The sequence below is a fragment of the Mesoplodon mirus genome, assembly GCF_964341445.2.
Source record: "Mesoplodon mirus genome assembly, chromosome: X".
Taxonomy (NCBI): Eukaryota; Metazoa; Chordata; class Mammalia; order Artiodactyla; family Ziphiidae; genus Mesoplodon; species Mesoplodon mirus.
In genome coordinates, this window is record NC_138981.1 from 18,103,021 (window position 1) to 18,119,278 (window position 16,258).

At 41.1% G+C, this 16,258-nt stretch overlaps 1 protein-coding gene across 1 annotated transcript in view; it reads right to left on the reverse strand.

Moving 5' to 3' along the window:
- MAP3K15 (mitogen-activated protein kinase kinase kinase 15) overlaps nucleotides 1-16,258 on the reverse strand; it is a gene marked incomplete at both ends in the record, with an annotated part of 154,035 nt that overhangs the window by 41,934 nt on the left and 95,843 nt on the right. The window contains 7 exon segments of the mRNA XM_082609190.1: nucleotides 3,306-3,413; nucleotides 4,880-4,963; nucleotides 4,967-5,033; nucleotides 7,974-8,133; nucleotides 8,367-8,479; nucleotides 13,393-13,409; nucleotides 13,413-13,563. Coding sequence (XP_082465316.1) covers nucleotides 3,306-3,413; nucleotides 4,880-4,963; nucleotides 4,967-5,033; nucleotides 7,974-8,133; nucleotides 8,367-8,479; nucleotides 13,393-13,409; nucleotides 13,413-13,563 — 700 coding nt within the window.

The window sequence follows — 16,258 nt, forward strand, 5'->3', positions numbered from 1 at the left end:
GGGCCCGTGAGCCACAACTACTGAGCCTGCACGTCTGGAGCCTGTGCTCCGCAACGAGAGAGGCCGAGATAGTGAGAGGCCCATGCACTGCAATGAGGAGTGGCCCCGGCTCGCCCCAACGAGAGAAAGCCCTTGCGCAGAAACGAAGACCCAACACAGCCAAATAAATTTATAAAAAAAGAAATATGAAAAAAATGAGATGACATAGATCAATTTAAAAAAAAATTTAAAAATGAGGTGTTTTGTTACCTCTGTCAATGGAATAGGGAGGTTACAGATCAGAATTTTGAAAATTCTCTTGCATCACAGTGGCATCAATGACACGAAGAATGTAAGCAAGGTTGGCCTCTAGTACAAGAATCCCAACAGTGAGGACAGGGTGCTTCATGGCAGTGGTACCTGTAGGGGGGAACATAAGTAGGGCTTTGGGGGGTGGGGGCCTACTAATGTTCCCTTCCCTGGGTTGCACTGTTTACTTAGGTGTGTTCAGTTAATAAAACATGCATCAAATTGTACATTTATGAGTTATGCACTTTTCTGTGTCTGTTATACTTAAATAAAAGGTTAAAAAAGAGGCAAATTTAATAGAAGATACATGCATTCTTCAAATGAGATGTATCTGTATGAACACCGTGTATGTATCTTATTCTAGCTCCTTCTCTTTTGCTCAAATATTTAAAGCACACAGTGCAGGAAAAATACCCCAGCACATTATGGCAGCTCATTTTCACTAATGGCTACTGACTCTCTTATCAATGAGGAGAAGGTTGCTTCGCTGTTAAATATTAGACAAGGTTACTGGCTTACATTTGTGTTATAGACTTAATGTTTGTGTCTCCACAAATTCATATGTTGGAGTCCTAACCCCCAGTGTGATGGTATTTGGAGATGGTGGCCTTTGAGAGGTGATTAGGTCACCAGGGTGGAGCCCTCGTGATGGGATTAGTGCCCTCTGTAAGAAGAGACAGGAGAGTGTTCTCTATCTCTCTTTCCATTATGTGAGAACAGGGCAAGAAGACCACCATCTGCAAACCAGGAAGAGGGTTCTCACCAGAACCTGACCATGCTGGCACCCTGATCTCAGACTTTCCAGCCTCCAGAACTGTGAGAAATAAATTTCTGTTGTTTGAGCTAGGGGTCCCCAAACCCTGGGCTGCGGACCAGTACCGGTCTGCGGACCAGTACCGGTCTGCAGCCTGTTAGGAATCCAGATGCACAGCAGGAGATGAGCGGAGGGCGGGCGGGTGGGTGAGCGAGCGAAGCTTCATCTGCTGCTCCCCATCGCTCACATTATCGCCTGAATCATCACCCCCACCCCCCAGGTCTGTGGAAAAACTGTCTTCCACAACACTGGTCCCCAGTGCCAAAAACGTTGGGGACCACTGATTTAAGCCACCCAGTCTGTGGTATTCTGTTACAGCAGCTCAAGCAGACTGAGGCAACTTGAAATATCATTCATGACTATATATTTTTCATATGTACCTTTATTGAAGTATAAATGATATACAAAGAACTGCACCTATTTAATGTGCATAATTTGATGAGTTTGGACATATGCCAACATTTGTGATACCATCACCACAATCAAGGTAATAGATATATCCAACACCTCCCAAAGTGTCCTTGTGTCCCTTGGGTTTTGTTTTTATTTGTGTGTGTGGTAAGAACAAATATGATATTTACCCTCTTAACAAATGTGAAGTGCACAATCCCATATTGTTAACTATAGGCGCTGTGCTGTACAGCAGCTATGACTTATTTATCTAGCATAACTGAAACTTTATACCCATTGAACAATGGAAAGTTGTTGTATCATGACTATTTCTGATAAAGAGTTTCCAATATGATTCTGAGCCTCTCCTTATTCTCTGATGTTGTATTTTATTTTTGAAGGTATTGCTTATTTTTACCTGATTAAGACATAATTGCTCACACTCTTGTTTCCAGGTGGAAAAAATCCTTCTTTGCCAAGTTGATGGCAGAATTCTCCCCCTACTCCATGAAAACACAGACATAGCAAATAGATCTGTCTAATGTACTTGTCAAAGGTGCTACCTCTTTTTATTACTACAAAATATTTTATTAAAGAAAAAATCTGATGAAGTACTTTAGACAAATACAGATGAAAATATAGCTGTTACCACAAAACATGAGGCCTGGCCCAGCATTTGTGTAACATCTTTAATGGGCAATGAAAATGTTTCCACTCCTATATTGCTGGTGTGAGTATAAATTAGAATAGTACGAATCTGACAATAGCTATCGAATTTTAAACATATGTAGTCTTTTTTTTTGTTTGTTTTTTTGCGGTACGCGGGCCTCCCACCGCTGTGGCCCCTCCTGCCGTGGAGCACAGGCTCCAGAGGCGCAGGCCCGCGGCCGTGGCTCACGGGCCTAGCCGCGCCGCGGCATGTGGGATCTTCCCAGACTGGGGCACGAACCCGCGCCCCCTGCATTGGCAGGCGGACCCCCAACCACTGCGCCACCAGGGAAGCCCATCCTGAAACATCTACACGCGCATGGTACGGTGTAACCACCAGGATAGGATGTGCCCTGGCGTATTTACCATCAGCTAGAATGCAAAACTGAAACCTAAATGTGCATTAGCAGGAAAGTGGTGAAATAAATTATGGCTCATCCATACCCGGAAATGCACCACCATGATATGGGAATATAGGGAATATCACGTTTTAAAAATCGGGTGGATCAGTGTGTGCTATATGAAAAACTGTCCATGATGTATGGATCATTTAAAAAGAGTAAGTTGCAAAATAACAAATCTCACCATATGATCTCACATATGCTTCTTCCCCCTATATATATGTATATTATATATATAATGGATATATGTATACACACATTATACATATATAACTGAGCTTAGAGAAAGGTATAGATGGACATCCATCAAATCATTGGTGATGGGAATACATACCAAGTTTGGGGGATTTGGAGGGACTTTCACTTTATTCCTTATCCACTTTCTTCATGGTTTAACTCATTTTTTCCCACAAGTTTATATTCATTCGTATATAAATACATATATATACACACACACGTATATATACACATATGTATATACACACATAGCTATACATATAATACAAATATATATATTTGGAAAACCCTACTTCCTTTCCTCCATCTGTGATTACACTCCCTCATATACTCCTGTAACTCAGAAGTTAGGCATGGGTGCCTGTTCTTTCAAGTACTACAATATAGTTGACTCTCCTACTTGAAAACTGAATTTTTCATTAAATAATACAGAATAAAGAGAGAGCTGTTTCTGATTGTTTTCTTACCATTTCCATGGGTGAGACGTGCCACAGAGAAACTGTCCTCTCCTCAGCTTCACTGTTTATAGAGACATACGAAGGCTGGTAGACTTCGGTTGGTTCTATCACCAGAACCTAAAAGAAGAGATTTCTGTAATGTGTGGGAACATGCCACATAGGTTATCTTGCCCAGTGAGGAAGTGGGAAGCTCTGGACTCCACAGATCCTCTACGTGTACCTACTATGCAGCAACCCTGCTCTAGGACTGGTGGATACGGCGGCCCACAATCCCTTCCCTATGGGAGGTCTATGCTCTGCTGGGGCAGATAGTGTAACTAACAGATAAGGATATGCAATAAGATAACATACAGACCTCTGAAGAAAATAAGGCAGAATAATGGTGAGGAAGGGGTGGGGGACACTTCTTTAGACAGAGGGGCCAAGAAAGGCTTGCCTGAGGAAGTCACAGAGAAGAAAGAGGAAGGCTACAGTTTTTGAGAGAAATTAGGAAGTAAACTTGAGGATCCACAGGTAGGTACCCAAGTCTGCAAAAAATGCAAGAGGATGAAGAGTGAGGTGACAGTCCATCAGTCATATTTTATTTTGCTGGGGGAGAGGGAGGGAAGGAAGGAAGGAGAGAAGGATGGAGAGATGAAGAGGAACGGGGTAAAAAAAGGGGGGAGATAGAGAGAGAATGAATTTCCAAAGCAAATAAAGCAACATGTTTATTGCTAAACTGGGGTAGAGATTACATGAGGGTCTGTTCCATTATTTTTTTGGTACCTTTCAGTAGGTTTGAAATATTTCATAATTCAAAGAAGATTTAAAAACGTATTACCCAGGCACAAAATCATTATCATAATCATTTCAAACAACGTGATCTTTTATTCGATGTTTCATGAAATTCTGAACACTGAATGTTCACAAAATCTTATGACATAAACACGAAACACAATTATCTGAAGTTATCCCAGTTTCTGGGATGCTTAGATGTCTTATTCATGACTCCTTATAAGATGATCATAAAATTGAAACAAAAACTCAATGAAAGGCTAAAAGCGATTTTGCTTTTCAATAAAGTTTTAAAAAGTAATCAGTGGCATTGGAGGCAAACCAAAGCTCAACAGGAAACAGCTGTGAATTTGAAAATCTTACTATTAGTGTTGCATTGTTGTGGAACCAAGTTTCTCCTCCTCAGCACTATGGACATTTGGGGCTGGATAATTCTGTGTTGGGGGCAGGAAACTGTCCTGTGCATTGTGGGAGGTTTAGTGGCATCCTTGGCCTCCACCCCACTAGATGCCAGTAGCAACACCTTTCCCACAGTTGTGACAACCAAAATGTCTCCAGATGTTGCCAAATGGCCTCTGGGGGACAAAAATCACTCCTAGTTGAGACCACTATTTTAGAGGATATAACCAGCTTTTTCTAGTGAGTTGATCTCTCGCTGGCTGATTCTACATAAGATTGATGGATCTCTTAACCTTTTCAATTACTCTAAGGGTTTCTTCCTTTCAGAGTATTCAGTAATTAGATAGTACCAACCCCAGTTTCTCTTCTTTTTTTTTTAATCTTAAAAAAATGCATTTAGCATCTCTTACTGGAAATCTGAGTCCATTAGTAGTAACTTCATTTGTTGCCTCAAAAATTATATCTAACCAGAAGTTCAGCCGTTCTTGCCTGGGTCAATGTTCAATAATGGGTTTCTTGAAGCGCTGAATTAATAACAAGTTCTGAACTAATGATCGCAGGTACCTGGAAAAATCATGAGCACCAATAAATTAGATTCCCAAAGAAACGGAATTCAATTCTCCTCCCTTTAAAAGAAGTTTCCCAAAAGCCTTATTTCTTAAATTCGTAGTGTGTAGCAAGTGCTTCTTAATAATTTGGCAGCCACATACTTAACTAAAAGAAACCCAAAGGGGGCAAAATAAGCTTGTCCAACAAACATACAACATGGCTTTTACCAACACTGGGCTAAACCTCAGTTTTGGTACACTGTTCAAAGCACAGACTGGCAAGCATTTGCTATCTTAATTAACAAGAGCAAGTGGTTGGAAGTTCAAAGCCACTGCAAAATGAAAAAATTTCAAACTCAGTGTCGTCTTCTTTTCTAACTACCCTTTTTATTTTGAGGTAATTATAGATTTACATAGTTATAAGAAACAATACAGAGAGATCCCATGCGCCCTTGGTTTATCCCAATGGTAACATCATGTAAAATTCTAGAATAATATCACAATCAGGATACTGACATTGATACAGTCAAGAGAGAAAATATTTCCATCCACAAGGATCCCTCATGTTTCCCTTCTATAGCCATGCCAACTTCCTTCCCATACCCATCCCCTCTTTGACCTCTGGCAATCACTAATATTAAACTCAATGTACTTTCTTTCAAAAAAAAATTAGATCTGACCTGGTAGATTTTGAATTTATAAGGTCTTCAATCTCACCACACCTTTACTATCTTTAGGCAAACTGAACTCTTTGAAAACATAGTTGCCAGGCAGTGGTGGTCACATCCTCTCTGGTAGTGAATGGGGTTGGTGGGGAGGTGCTTCTGCTGATAGTATCAGAGTATTATTTTGCCCTTTAAGGATAAAGTCTGGAGCTATCCTGGGAAGGCAGATCAGCTAGGCTCTGACTGGCTTGCTTGGGTACTGTGTAGTAAAGGATTAATTCAGCAGGACTGGGTTGTCCAAGTATACATTCCAAAGAAAGGTCTGGCCCTTGACTGGCTTCTGAGAGATCACTTCTAAGCCCTTGGGATATCCTGCCTGATAAGAGTCTACCTGGGGCCTTGTGCCAGGCCAGTTAGTTTATGCTAACAGTATGATTCATGGTGGGGACCTTGGGTCATGCTGTATCAGTGTCATCTCCAGAGAGGCTGGGGACTCAGCGACTAAGGTCAGCTACATGGGTGCTTCATGCCTACATAACTGACCCCCAATAAGAACCCTGGACACCAAGGCTTGGTGAGCTTCCCTGGTTGACAATAATTTGTACATGTTGTCACATATCATTGCTGGGAGAATTAAGCACTGTCCATGACTCCACTGGGAGAGGACAACTGGAAGCTTATGCCTGGTCTCTCCTGAGTTCTGCCCTATGTGCCTTTTGCCTTTGCTGCTTTTAATCTATATACTCTTACTGCAATAAACCATAACCATGAGTAGAATAGCTTTTCTGAGTTCTGTGAGTTCTTCTGGCAAATCGTGAACCTCAGGGTGGTCTTGAACCCACAACAATAGGTACCAACACTGTAAGTCAGTGCAGGTTCTGATGTAGTAGGAATGTATTCAAGCCTCAGGTCTCCTCTCCAGAGTCAGCTCTGTCTGGCTCAGATGCAACAATGCACCTTAAAATTAGAATTCTGCAAACAGCAGCTACTCCAGGAGGGCTGGAAGCTCAGCCTGCCTCTGTTCTCTCAGCCTCAGAAAACTTTCAAGAGGTTAATAGGGTTTCAGGGTCAAATTAAAGTCCTCTAGATGGGAAAGAAATATAGTCAAACTAGATATGAACGCTGAGATTCCTACCCCTGACAGTCCAGACTGGCCCACTGAGCTGAGAAATAGAAGGGGACAGACGAATACGGATCGTTAAAAGTAAAAAATTTTAAATTATGTAAGTAATCCAAATGCATTTTAGACAAATCAGAAAATAGAGTTAAAAAAGCAGATTACAAATTTCTTAATCTGCCACCTCCCTGACACAGCCACTATCAACATGTTGGAGCAAATCCATGACTCATCATTTTTTCATTATACAAATATCTACTGAGAATCTATTATGAAACTAGAGCAATCAATAATATAACCACAACTCTAGTGGAGCTTAATGTCTACTGGGAAGTCAGCTATTGCCCAACCCACCCAGACCCTCCTCTGAGTCACATATGAAACAGAGGCTTTTAATTAAAGTGAGTCCATATAAAACAGTAGTTCTCAAAGTGTGGTCCCCAGACTAGTGTCAGCTTGTAATTTCTAAATGCAAATTCTCAGGCCCCACCCTAGACCCTTTGAACCAGAAATCCGAAGGGTTAGGCCCAGCAATCTGTGTTTTAATCAACACAGGTGATTCTGATAATGTCAAAGTCTGAGCACTGATATAGAAAAATATACCCTGCCTCTGGCTTTTCTTATTCAATGATAAACCATGAACACATTTCCATGTCTCTAAGTATTATTTCTTGTACATTTTAATGGCTGTATAATGTTCTGACCCAGGGCCACTGCTGGGCCACCATTTTCTTGACCATATCTATAATTGGTGTTTTAGTTCCAGTTTTCATTTGTGATGAAAATCATTTTCTTGGTGTACTTTTAGGTTTACTATCTGCTTTCTCACAAATGCACAATATGTACTGATACCCAAGAACGTTCTGCTCTTGAGGACCTACGTGGCCTGAAAAGATTAATAGGGCTGAGAGTTTTGTCTTGGAGACATAGCACGTAGGGATACATTCTGTGTGTGGGTGTCTGTCTGTCTGTCTTTCCCTCCTGTCACATAAAACCAAGCGAGGCCTCAAGAGTTGCTCTTTCAGCCCTAACTTTGCTTCAATGAAGAAGTCAGAAGGAAAAACATAGCAATTGTTATTATTTTTGGCATTCACACCTTTTCCTCCTGGGGGAAACCTTTCAGAACAAGATCAAATATTGACATGGGTGATGAAAACACATAGACCTGACTCACCAGACTGGAGGTTTCAGTTTGAACAACCTCTCTGCTGCCTGGACAGCTTTCCCAACATCACTGGCCAACACGCTGACGTTGAAGAACTGACCCACGTCCCAGTAATTGTTCATTTTCTCCAAGCTCCCTTTTCTTCCCAACACACTGTTCAGCCGGACACCTTAAGAATTTGAATTTTAGATAAAGTTATGGAAAGTCTTCCCAGTTTCCACCATATTATGTAAAAGCCTTTAGAGGAGAAAATGGGCATTTTACTCAGGCTACTGCCTGAGGTGTGCCATCACACAGTAACTGTTCCTTTTGAAATATAATGTTGGTTATTTGGACATAATTTTTAATGCTGAACTTGTGTTACCAAAGCATATCAACATCTGCAGTCATAAACAGCTTTACCTATTTTCCTTAGCTCCATGGAAGTTTCAAATTGCTGTCCAGCAACTATCAGCAAAACTGCAAGGTTGATTCCTGAATAAAGAGATGGCTGGAGCTCAAACTCTTCGCAATACCTGTAATTAAAGAACCACCAAATTCCTATTATATCATTTTATTATGGTAGAGGGAAAAAGTGCAAATACTAGCACAAACCAATCTTCTCATGAAAATGTTTACTACTCTAATTTATTGTTTTACAGCTCTCCTCCAGCCGCCCATGCTTACTAACAGCCACATGTAGCAGTCAGATAGCTTCTTAAAAATGTCATAATACGGACTTCCCTGGTGGTCTAGTGGGTAAGACTCCGCGCTCCCAATGCAGGGGGCCCGGGTTTGATCCCTGGTTGGGGAACTAGATCCCGCATGCTGCAACTAAGAAGCCCGCATCCCACAACTAAAGATCCCGCGTGCCACAACGAAGATACAGCACAGCCAAAGTAAATAAATACATACATAAATGTTTTTTTAAATGTCATAATAGCAACACAGTAAATAACACTAGAGAGTTTTAAAATCTTTCTTCAGAGGGTTTAGAGTTTTAAAATAAAAGCCATGATCATTGTATAAAGTAAGGAAACTATATTAAAGGGTACAAAAGAAATTTAAAACCTATTATAATTCAACTCCCCAAAGTAGAACACAATTTGATGTCCACATATCATTTTTAAAGTTATACTCCATTTGCACATGGAGCATTTTTTATTTCATGGAAATCACAACAGGTATAGGCTTTTTCTCTGCAGGCAGTCTGTTTGCTTATATCATGAAATGGAATTATTTTTTCATGTAATGAAGCAGTACTGCCAAAATCCTGGATCGCAAAGAGCAGTGGCATATAAAGTGAGAGAAGGGGGCTTCCTTGGTGGTGCAATGGTTAAGAATCCACCTGCCAATACAGAGGACACAGGTTCGAGCCCTGGTCTGGGAAGATCCCACATGCCACGGAGCAACTAAGCCCGTGCACCACAACTACTGAGCCTGTGCTCTAGAGGCCATGAGCCACAACTACTGAAGCCCGCGCACCACAACTACTGAAGCCCACATGCCTAGAACCCATGCTCCGCAACAAGAGAAGCCACCGCAATGGGAAGCCCGCGCACCGCAACGAAGAGTAGCCCCCGCTTGCCACAACTAGAGAAAGCCCATGTGCAACGAAGACCCAATGCAGCCAAAAATAAAATAAATAAATGTATTAAAAAAATAATAAAGTGAGAGAAGGGGCAGGGATCTATTACATTAGGATAAAGAACAAGATCCAAAACTGCGAATACCACTTTTATACCAAAAGGTTAACCATGCCATTTTTAATTCTCTTATTTATTCTTTTTTTCTGCACATAAAAGATTTTCTTTCTCTTCCATGAGTGAGTATGAACCTCATGATCAGGAAAAAAAGAATTTGGTCTACGAAGTAATGACGTAAAAATTTCTTTTTGTACACCAGGTCTGATTTTATCAGTCGTGTGACAACAGGAGGATCAAACACCAACAAAACATTAAACTGTGGAAGGGAGAACTTATCAGTTAAATCTGACCATAAATCATAAAATCAGTTAAAATCTGATTTTATGAGCTTTGGGGCATGATACAAGTACTCTCAGAGGGACTAGAGGCTATCAAGAAAGTCATTCCAACCCTAGTCAACAGAATTCCAATAAAATTGAAATCTCTCCCCCACTACCCCGGGTATGTCTTGGGGATTTCAAATTCCATATCCTACTGTATTTGATTTTTCTTTTACTATGAAAAGTTATCTGGGAAGAGAGCAGAGAGGGTGACTTCTCTGTGCTTCTTATTCACAAATGAAACAGGCCCAGCTTGGGGACAGACAAGTCTTGAACTCAGAGTCGGGACTGCAGTCCCAGGTTTGTGTCTGACCAGCCCCGCGACCTTAGACCAGCCCCTGCCTCTCTGAGCTGCGTGTTGCACATCTCTATCTGAGAGCAAGGTGACCCTCACGGTCTCACCGGAGCCATCATGCCCTGACCAGAAGACTACGCTTTATTTGCTCCTGTATCCACTGCCACGACCTTCTCAAGTGCATGCAGAAGGCTCCTCTGGCTTCCTTGAAGGAGCCACTGGAAGTAATTTCCTGACCTGGAGGTTGAATTCTTGGCCACGATGGTGGGAACACAGCTCCCTATTTTGGCTGTACCAGACTTTAATTTCCCTTCCTTTCCCTTCCCTTAAACACCCTGAGTGATTTCTCTTGAGCATACAGTGCACAGGTGCTACTGGGGATTAACTAAGAATAAAACAAGGTCCCCGCCCTCTAAGAACCTATACCATGATGGAAGTGGTAATATCTACACACAATTAGTCAAAATACTAATTTTTCATGAGTGTGGTAACGTAAAACCACACAAATCCAAGTCTAGAGGGACTCACAGAAGACAGAGAGGCTTGAGATGTGGCATGAAGATGGATAGAATTGTAACAGTAGTGATTTAGAAAGGGAACCCCCATCATAGAAAATGGCAGGAGAAGAGATGGGAGTTTGGGGAGCTCCTAAGGAACTTCAATTTACTTGGACATGTATCAGATAGTGGGAAACAGGGCTAGGGGCAGGTTGGAGAAAGTCTGCAAAGCGCTTAGAATGGTGATCTAAGAGTTTGAAGTTCTATTTAATAAGGAGTGGAGAGCCATTTTGGATCTTTGAGCTTTAGGAGGAGTAAGCTGTCAATCTATGAAGGACAGATTTTAGAGACACCAAGCAGAGAGCCTACTTGGGATACCGTTAGAACATTCCTGGCAAGAGAGTAAAAAAAGAAAAAAAAATGGCGCCGATTTGGGGTGGTGGTGATGGGAAAGGATGGGTAGGGAGTGAGGGAAGACTCACAGAAGGACTGGAATTGGGAACTGACTGTATGGGGAGATAAGTGAGTGAAAGTTATCAAACATTAACCAAAAGTGTAGGCCTAGAAGGCTAAAGAATGGTTGTAAGAAAGCAAGACAATGGAAGCCATCCCTTGTGGAGAGGAGGAAACGACTTCAGCCTTAGACATGTTGAGTCTTAAATACCAGCACCATCTTGAGGTAGAACAGGTGGGCAAAGAGAGGGGTGATGTGGGGCCAAAGCTTAGGATAGAGGGTGGAATGGAGATCAACTAAAGGTTCCAAGGTGTGGGAGTGACTGGGATCACCAGGGAAAAGTGTAGATGGAGAGAAGAGGGAAGAGGACAAAGTCCTACATGTATGGAAGGAAAACAAAGAGGAGGCGGGAGAGGGGGAGAGGAAGCAGTTAGAATTAAATGAGACTGCAGCAGCGATACCAAGAGCTCTTGTGATGGAAAGGGATGGTGTAGGCTGTTGGGTCTACCTTTAAAATATATCCAGGTTCTGACACCTCATCATTTTCATCACTACTACCCTGGTTCAAGTCCCCATCAGCTCTTCTCTGAATTTCTGCAGTAGTCTCCTAACTGTTCCCTGCTTTTGCCCTCACCCATGTGATAGATTATTTAATAACCACAAAGCCCTCCCATCCCACTATGCACATGCCTTTGCCACGTCTCCCACCCACAGGTTGGAGTCTATTTCTCCACCCCTTTGAATCTGGGCTGACCACGTGATTTGCTCTGACCAAGAACATGTGGCAGAACTGACCTTGTGTGAGTTCCTGAGCCTTAAGAGGCTTTCTGGCTTCCACATCCACTCTCTGAGAATGCTGCCCACCATGTAAGAGAGCTGGTCTACCAGGATTAGAACTACCCGTTAGAGAATGGAGGCTCACCACCAATAGCCAGAACCAGCTGTCAAGTGTATATGAGGCCATTTTGGACCTTCCAGCCCTGCTGATTCTCCAGATGACTACAACTTTAGGAGTGAGCTCAGCACTTAAGGAGTGGAACCACCAGAGGAACTGCCTGGGCAATCCATAAAATCATGAGAAATCATAAATCATTGTTTTAAGCCACTAAGTTTTGGAGATGCTTGGGGGGTTTTTTTGGTTTGTTTTTTTTTTTGTTTTTTTTTGCCAAGCCGTGCGGCTTGCAGGATCTTAGTTCCCTGACCAGGGATTGAACCCAGGGTTTCGGTAGTGAGTGCAGAGTCCTAACCACTGGACCACCAGAGAATTCCCAGGAGACGCTTGTTATGCAGCAAATGATAGCTGACACACCCCCTAAAATGTATTCATAACAGTGAGAGTACTCTGGTTAAAATGCATGTCAGATCTTGTCACTCCTCTGCTCAGAATATTCCAGCACTGTATCATCTCACTCAGAGTAAAAGGGTCTTCTTCTCTCCCATTTCCTGCCACTCTCCCCCTTGCTCCTGCCTCACCATCCTTGAGCATGCTCAGCATGCTTCCTCCTCAGGGTCTTTGCCCTTGTTATCCCTCCTTCTGGAACACAGTTATCTGCAAGGCTCATTCCCTCATCACCTTTACATCTTTATTCACCTTCACTGACCATCCTATACAAAACTGTAGACAACTCCCAATCCTCCTTTCCCTCGTCCCTGATTAACTTTTCCCCCTCACCATCAGCTGACATCCTATATATTTTACTGTATTTGTTTGTCTGACTTTCCTTACCAGCAATGCAAGGTCCATGAGGGCATGGATTCGTATCTGCTGTACCTTTATCCCCACCATCTAGAAAGTTTCTGGCATGCAGTAAACCCTCAATAAACATTCGTTGAATAAATGAATGAGTAAGTAATGAACAGCTCACTGAGAAGATAATGCTATGACGATGGTGGAACAAGGTTCTGGAAGGAGTAGCTGGGAAGGAGTGTGCTGAGCCTCCTCGCCCCTATAAATGAGTTAACTTGTGGAAAGAATGTCACCAGTAGAAAAGCCTGTTTCTAACGGTTTCCTTTTGGAAAAAGGGATCTGGAAATTCCCAGACCACATTTATGGCATTTTTTTCACTGCCAGCAAACAGGCAGACACACATATGTAGGGAAAAGACCTGGATCCTTAGCCTGTGCAATTCTATTCTTTGCAAAGATGCACATGCTACTGACTAGGGCTGAGGGTTTACCACTCAATGGCATTGTCTCAGCTGGCATCATCTTTGCAGTCCAAATCCAAGAAGATGTCCTTGTATATCCTCCCGCAGAGGCAGAACATGTCGGGGGCCGGGTGGTCACAGCTCTGCAGAACCTGGAGCATGACCTGCAGAGCCTTCTCACGATCGCCTGTGCTGTTTCTTCTGAAAGATTCATGTGATAAGATGACAAATGTCTGAATCAAGACACGGGAGTATATATGCATCCATTCTGTGAAAGGCTGGTACTTTAGCAGGAAAAAAAACCTAAATTATATTTCATTTTTCATATTCAAATGAAAGAACTGCTTAAGATCCACACCAGTAAGTCTCATTCAATCATACTCTGTCCTACCTGATCCTTCCTCTTTAAATTAGACCTAGACTGTAGATGAAAGCATATGCAGATCAATGTATTTGGAAAGACAGAAACAAAATAATATGGCAGCCTCCTGTCGTTGGATGGGAGAGTAAGGATTTCAGAAGCTAAGCCTGAATCATGAGGATGAGACAGTTTGACACAAGGTTCTTTTGGAAAAGCAGCAGGTCCCCAAATTCAGAAAGACAAGATGAATTTAGAAATGTATCCTGGCATTTCTTGACCTGAAATGCCTTGCCATCTTCAAACGGGGATGGACTCTAGTAATTCCTGTTATACCCATCGGAATAAAAAATTATTTATATATTCATAAATCACAGTCTTCTTTATTATTCCATTATATGGTAAAATTTTCATTTTACGTACAGGAAATGGATTCCTTAGACAGTTATTAAAATAATTTTTTGCCACAAAATAACTTGAGTTTGCAGCTGTGAAATATTAACAGTGCTCCTGTGAAGGTTTGGAAGCACAGGTCCATCAGAAGTGAGGACTGATTAAATCAACTATGGCTAATGATATTCATATTCATATTATAATATAAAATATTAAACATTATAAAAAGAAATGAAACAACATCTATGTAATACTGCTGTGGAGAGATCTCCAGAATATCCTGTTAAGACAAGAAAGCAAGATGTTGAACACTGTGCAGAGAATGCTACCTTTTTATTAAGAAAAGGGGGGGATGTGAATAAATATATGCATCTGCTTTCATTTTTTCAAAATGGAAGATAAAACAAAAGGTAACAAAAATGGCTACTGATAGGTGGAGGGAAAAAACATGATGAAGGGGACAGGGACAGATAGAGGTCACACTTCTTGGAATTTGACTTTGAAACTATTGATACATAAGATTTTTACATAATTATAAAAGAAAATGAAATAATTTTTAAAATGTTGCCTAAAGACACTGTTTGCCAATGAACATACCGTCTGAATTTGCAGCTGGGACAAAACAAAACAAATGAACCTGTGTATCCGGTTGATGGCTTTACCCACAAAAGAGAGAAACTAATTTATCACATGGCTTAAAAACACAGCAATTCGACTGTATTTTCCTAAGAGGATATAACCTAAGGAAAAAAATATAAATGCAAAGAAATCTTAAAAAGTTTCCAGTAATCATACTGTTAGTGATAATACTAATACTGGTATTTTGAAAACTGGTATTTTGAATATTTATATTTACAGTATAGAATACAACAAACAATGATGTTAATTTAATATCACGAGGAACCAGATTTTTCAGCATAAGAGATACAAATACAAAATCACAGAAGTAAACATCCAGTCCTCAATTTGAATTGGGACATCAGTATGAATCCTTGAGGTGGTTTCCCCAGCACTGTTTACCAAAAAGGCCCAAAGTAATGACCAACTCAGTAGCAGTGAGAACCTCCAAGCCCTGACTGGGGTCTGTAAACATTATCTTTCACTAAAGAAACCAGGACTGCTTGAAAGAATCATTGATTCCAGATATGTCTAAGATGATCCTGGAACATCTTAACACACAAAGAAGCAAAGAAGCTACTAAACTCATATCAAAGACTCAGGAGCCAACCGGAATCAGTTTTTGGCCAAAGAGGGGACAATTTGAGCGTTAAGAAGAACAATAACTATAAAGCATTGAAACACATCAACTATCACTAAAATTATGAGTTCATAATGATCTTATAAAACCTCACTGGTCACTCTTGGAGGATGCTAACAAACGAATTCATTGTTTTTGAAAACTGATCAAGGCAAAATTAAGCATATAGCTTCCTTTTCCCATACAAACTGTACACCAGGGTAACCAAGTCACTGATGAGTGAAAATTTCTCTTTATAAAGTATTTGTGCTAATAACTCAGGAATTAATTATAAAATTCAAATATCACTATTTTACAACCCCTAATGAAATAACGGATCTAGGCAATGATCGCAAGGGCCACTAACATCACAAAAAGAGAAAAAACAGATAAAGTACACAATCAACTATTAAGTATTCTTAAAAAAAAATCAAACCAATCTAAATAGATATTTCTCCAAAGACATATGGATGGCCAAAAAGCACATGAAAAGATGCTCAACATCACTAATTATTAGAGAAATGCAAATCAAAACTACAATGATGTATCACCTCACACGCATCAGAATGGCCGTCATCAAGATGTCTACAAACAATAAATGCTGAAGAGGGTGTGGAGAAAAGGGAACCCTCTTACACTGTTGGTGGGAATGTAAATTGGTACAGCCACTATGGAGAACAGTATGAAGGTTCCTTAAAAAACTAAAAATAGAGTTATCCTATGATCCTGGAATCCCACTCCTGGGCATATATCCAGAGAAAGCCGTAATTCAAAAAGATACATGCACCCCAATGTTCACTGCAGCACTATTTACAATAGCCAAGATGTGGAAGCTACCTAAATGTCCACTGACAGAGGAATGGATAAAGAAGATGTGGTACATATATATGATGGAATATTACTCAGCC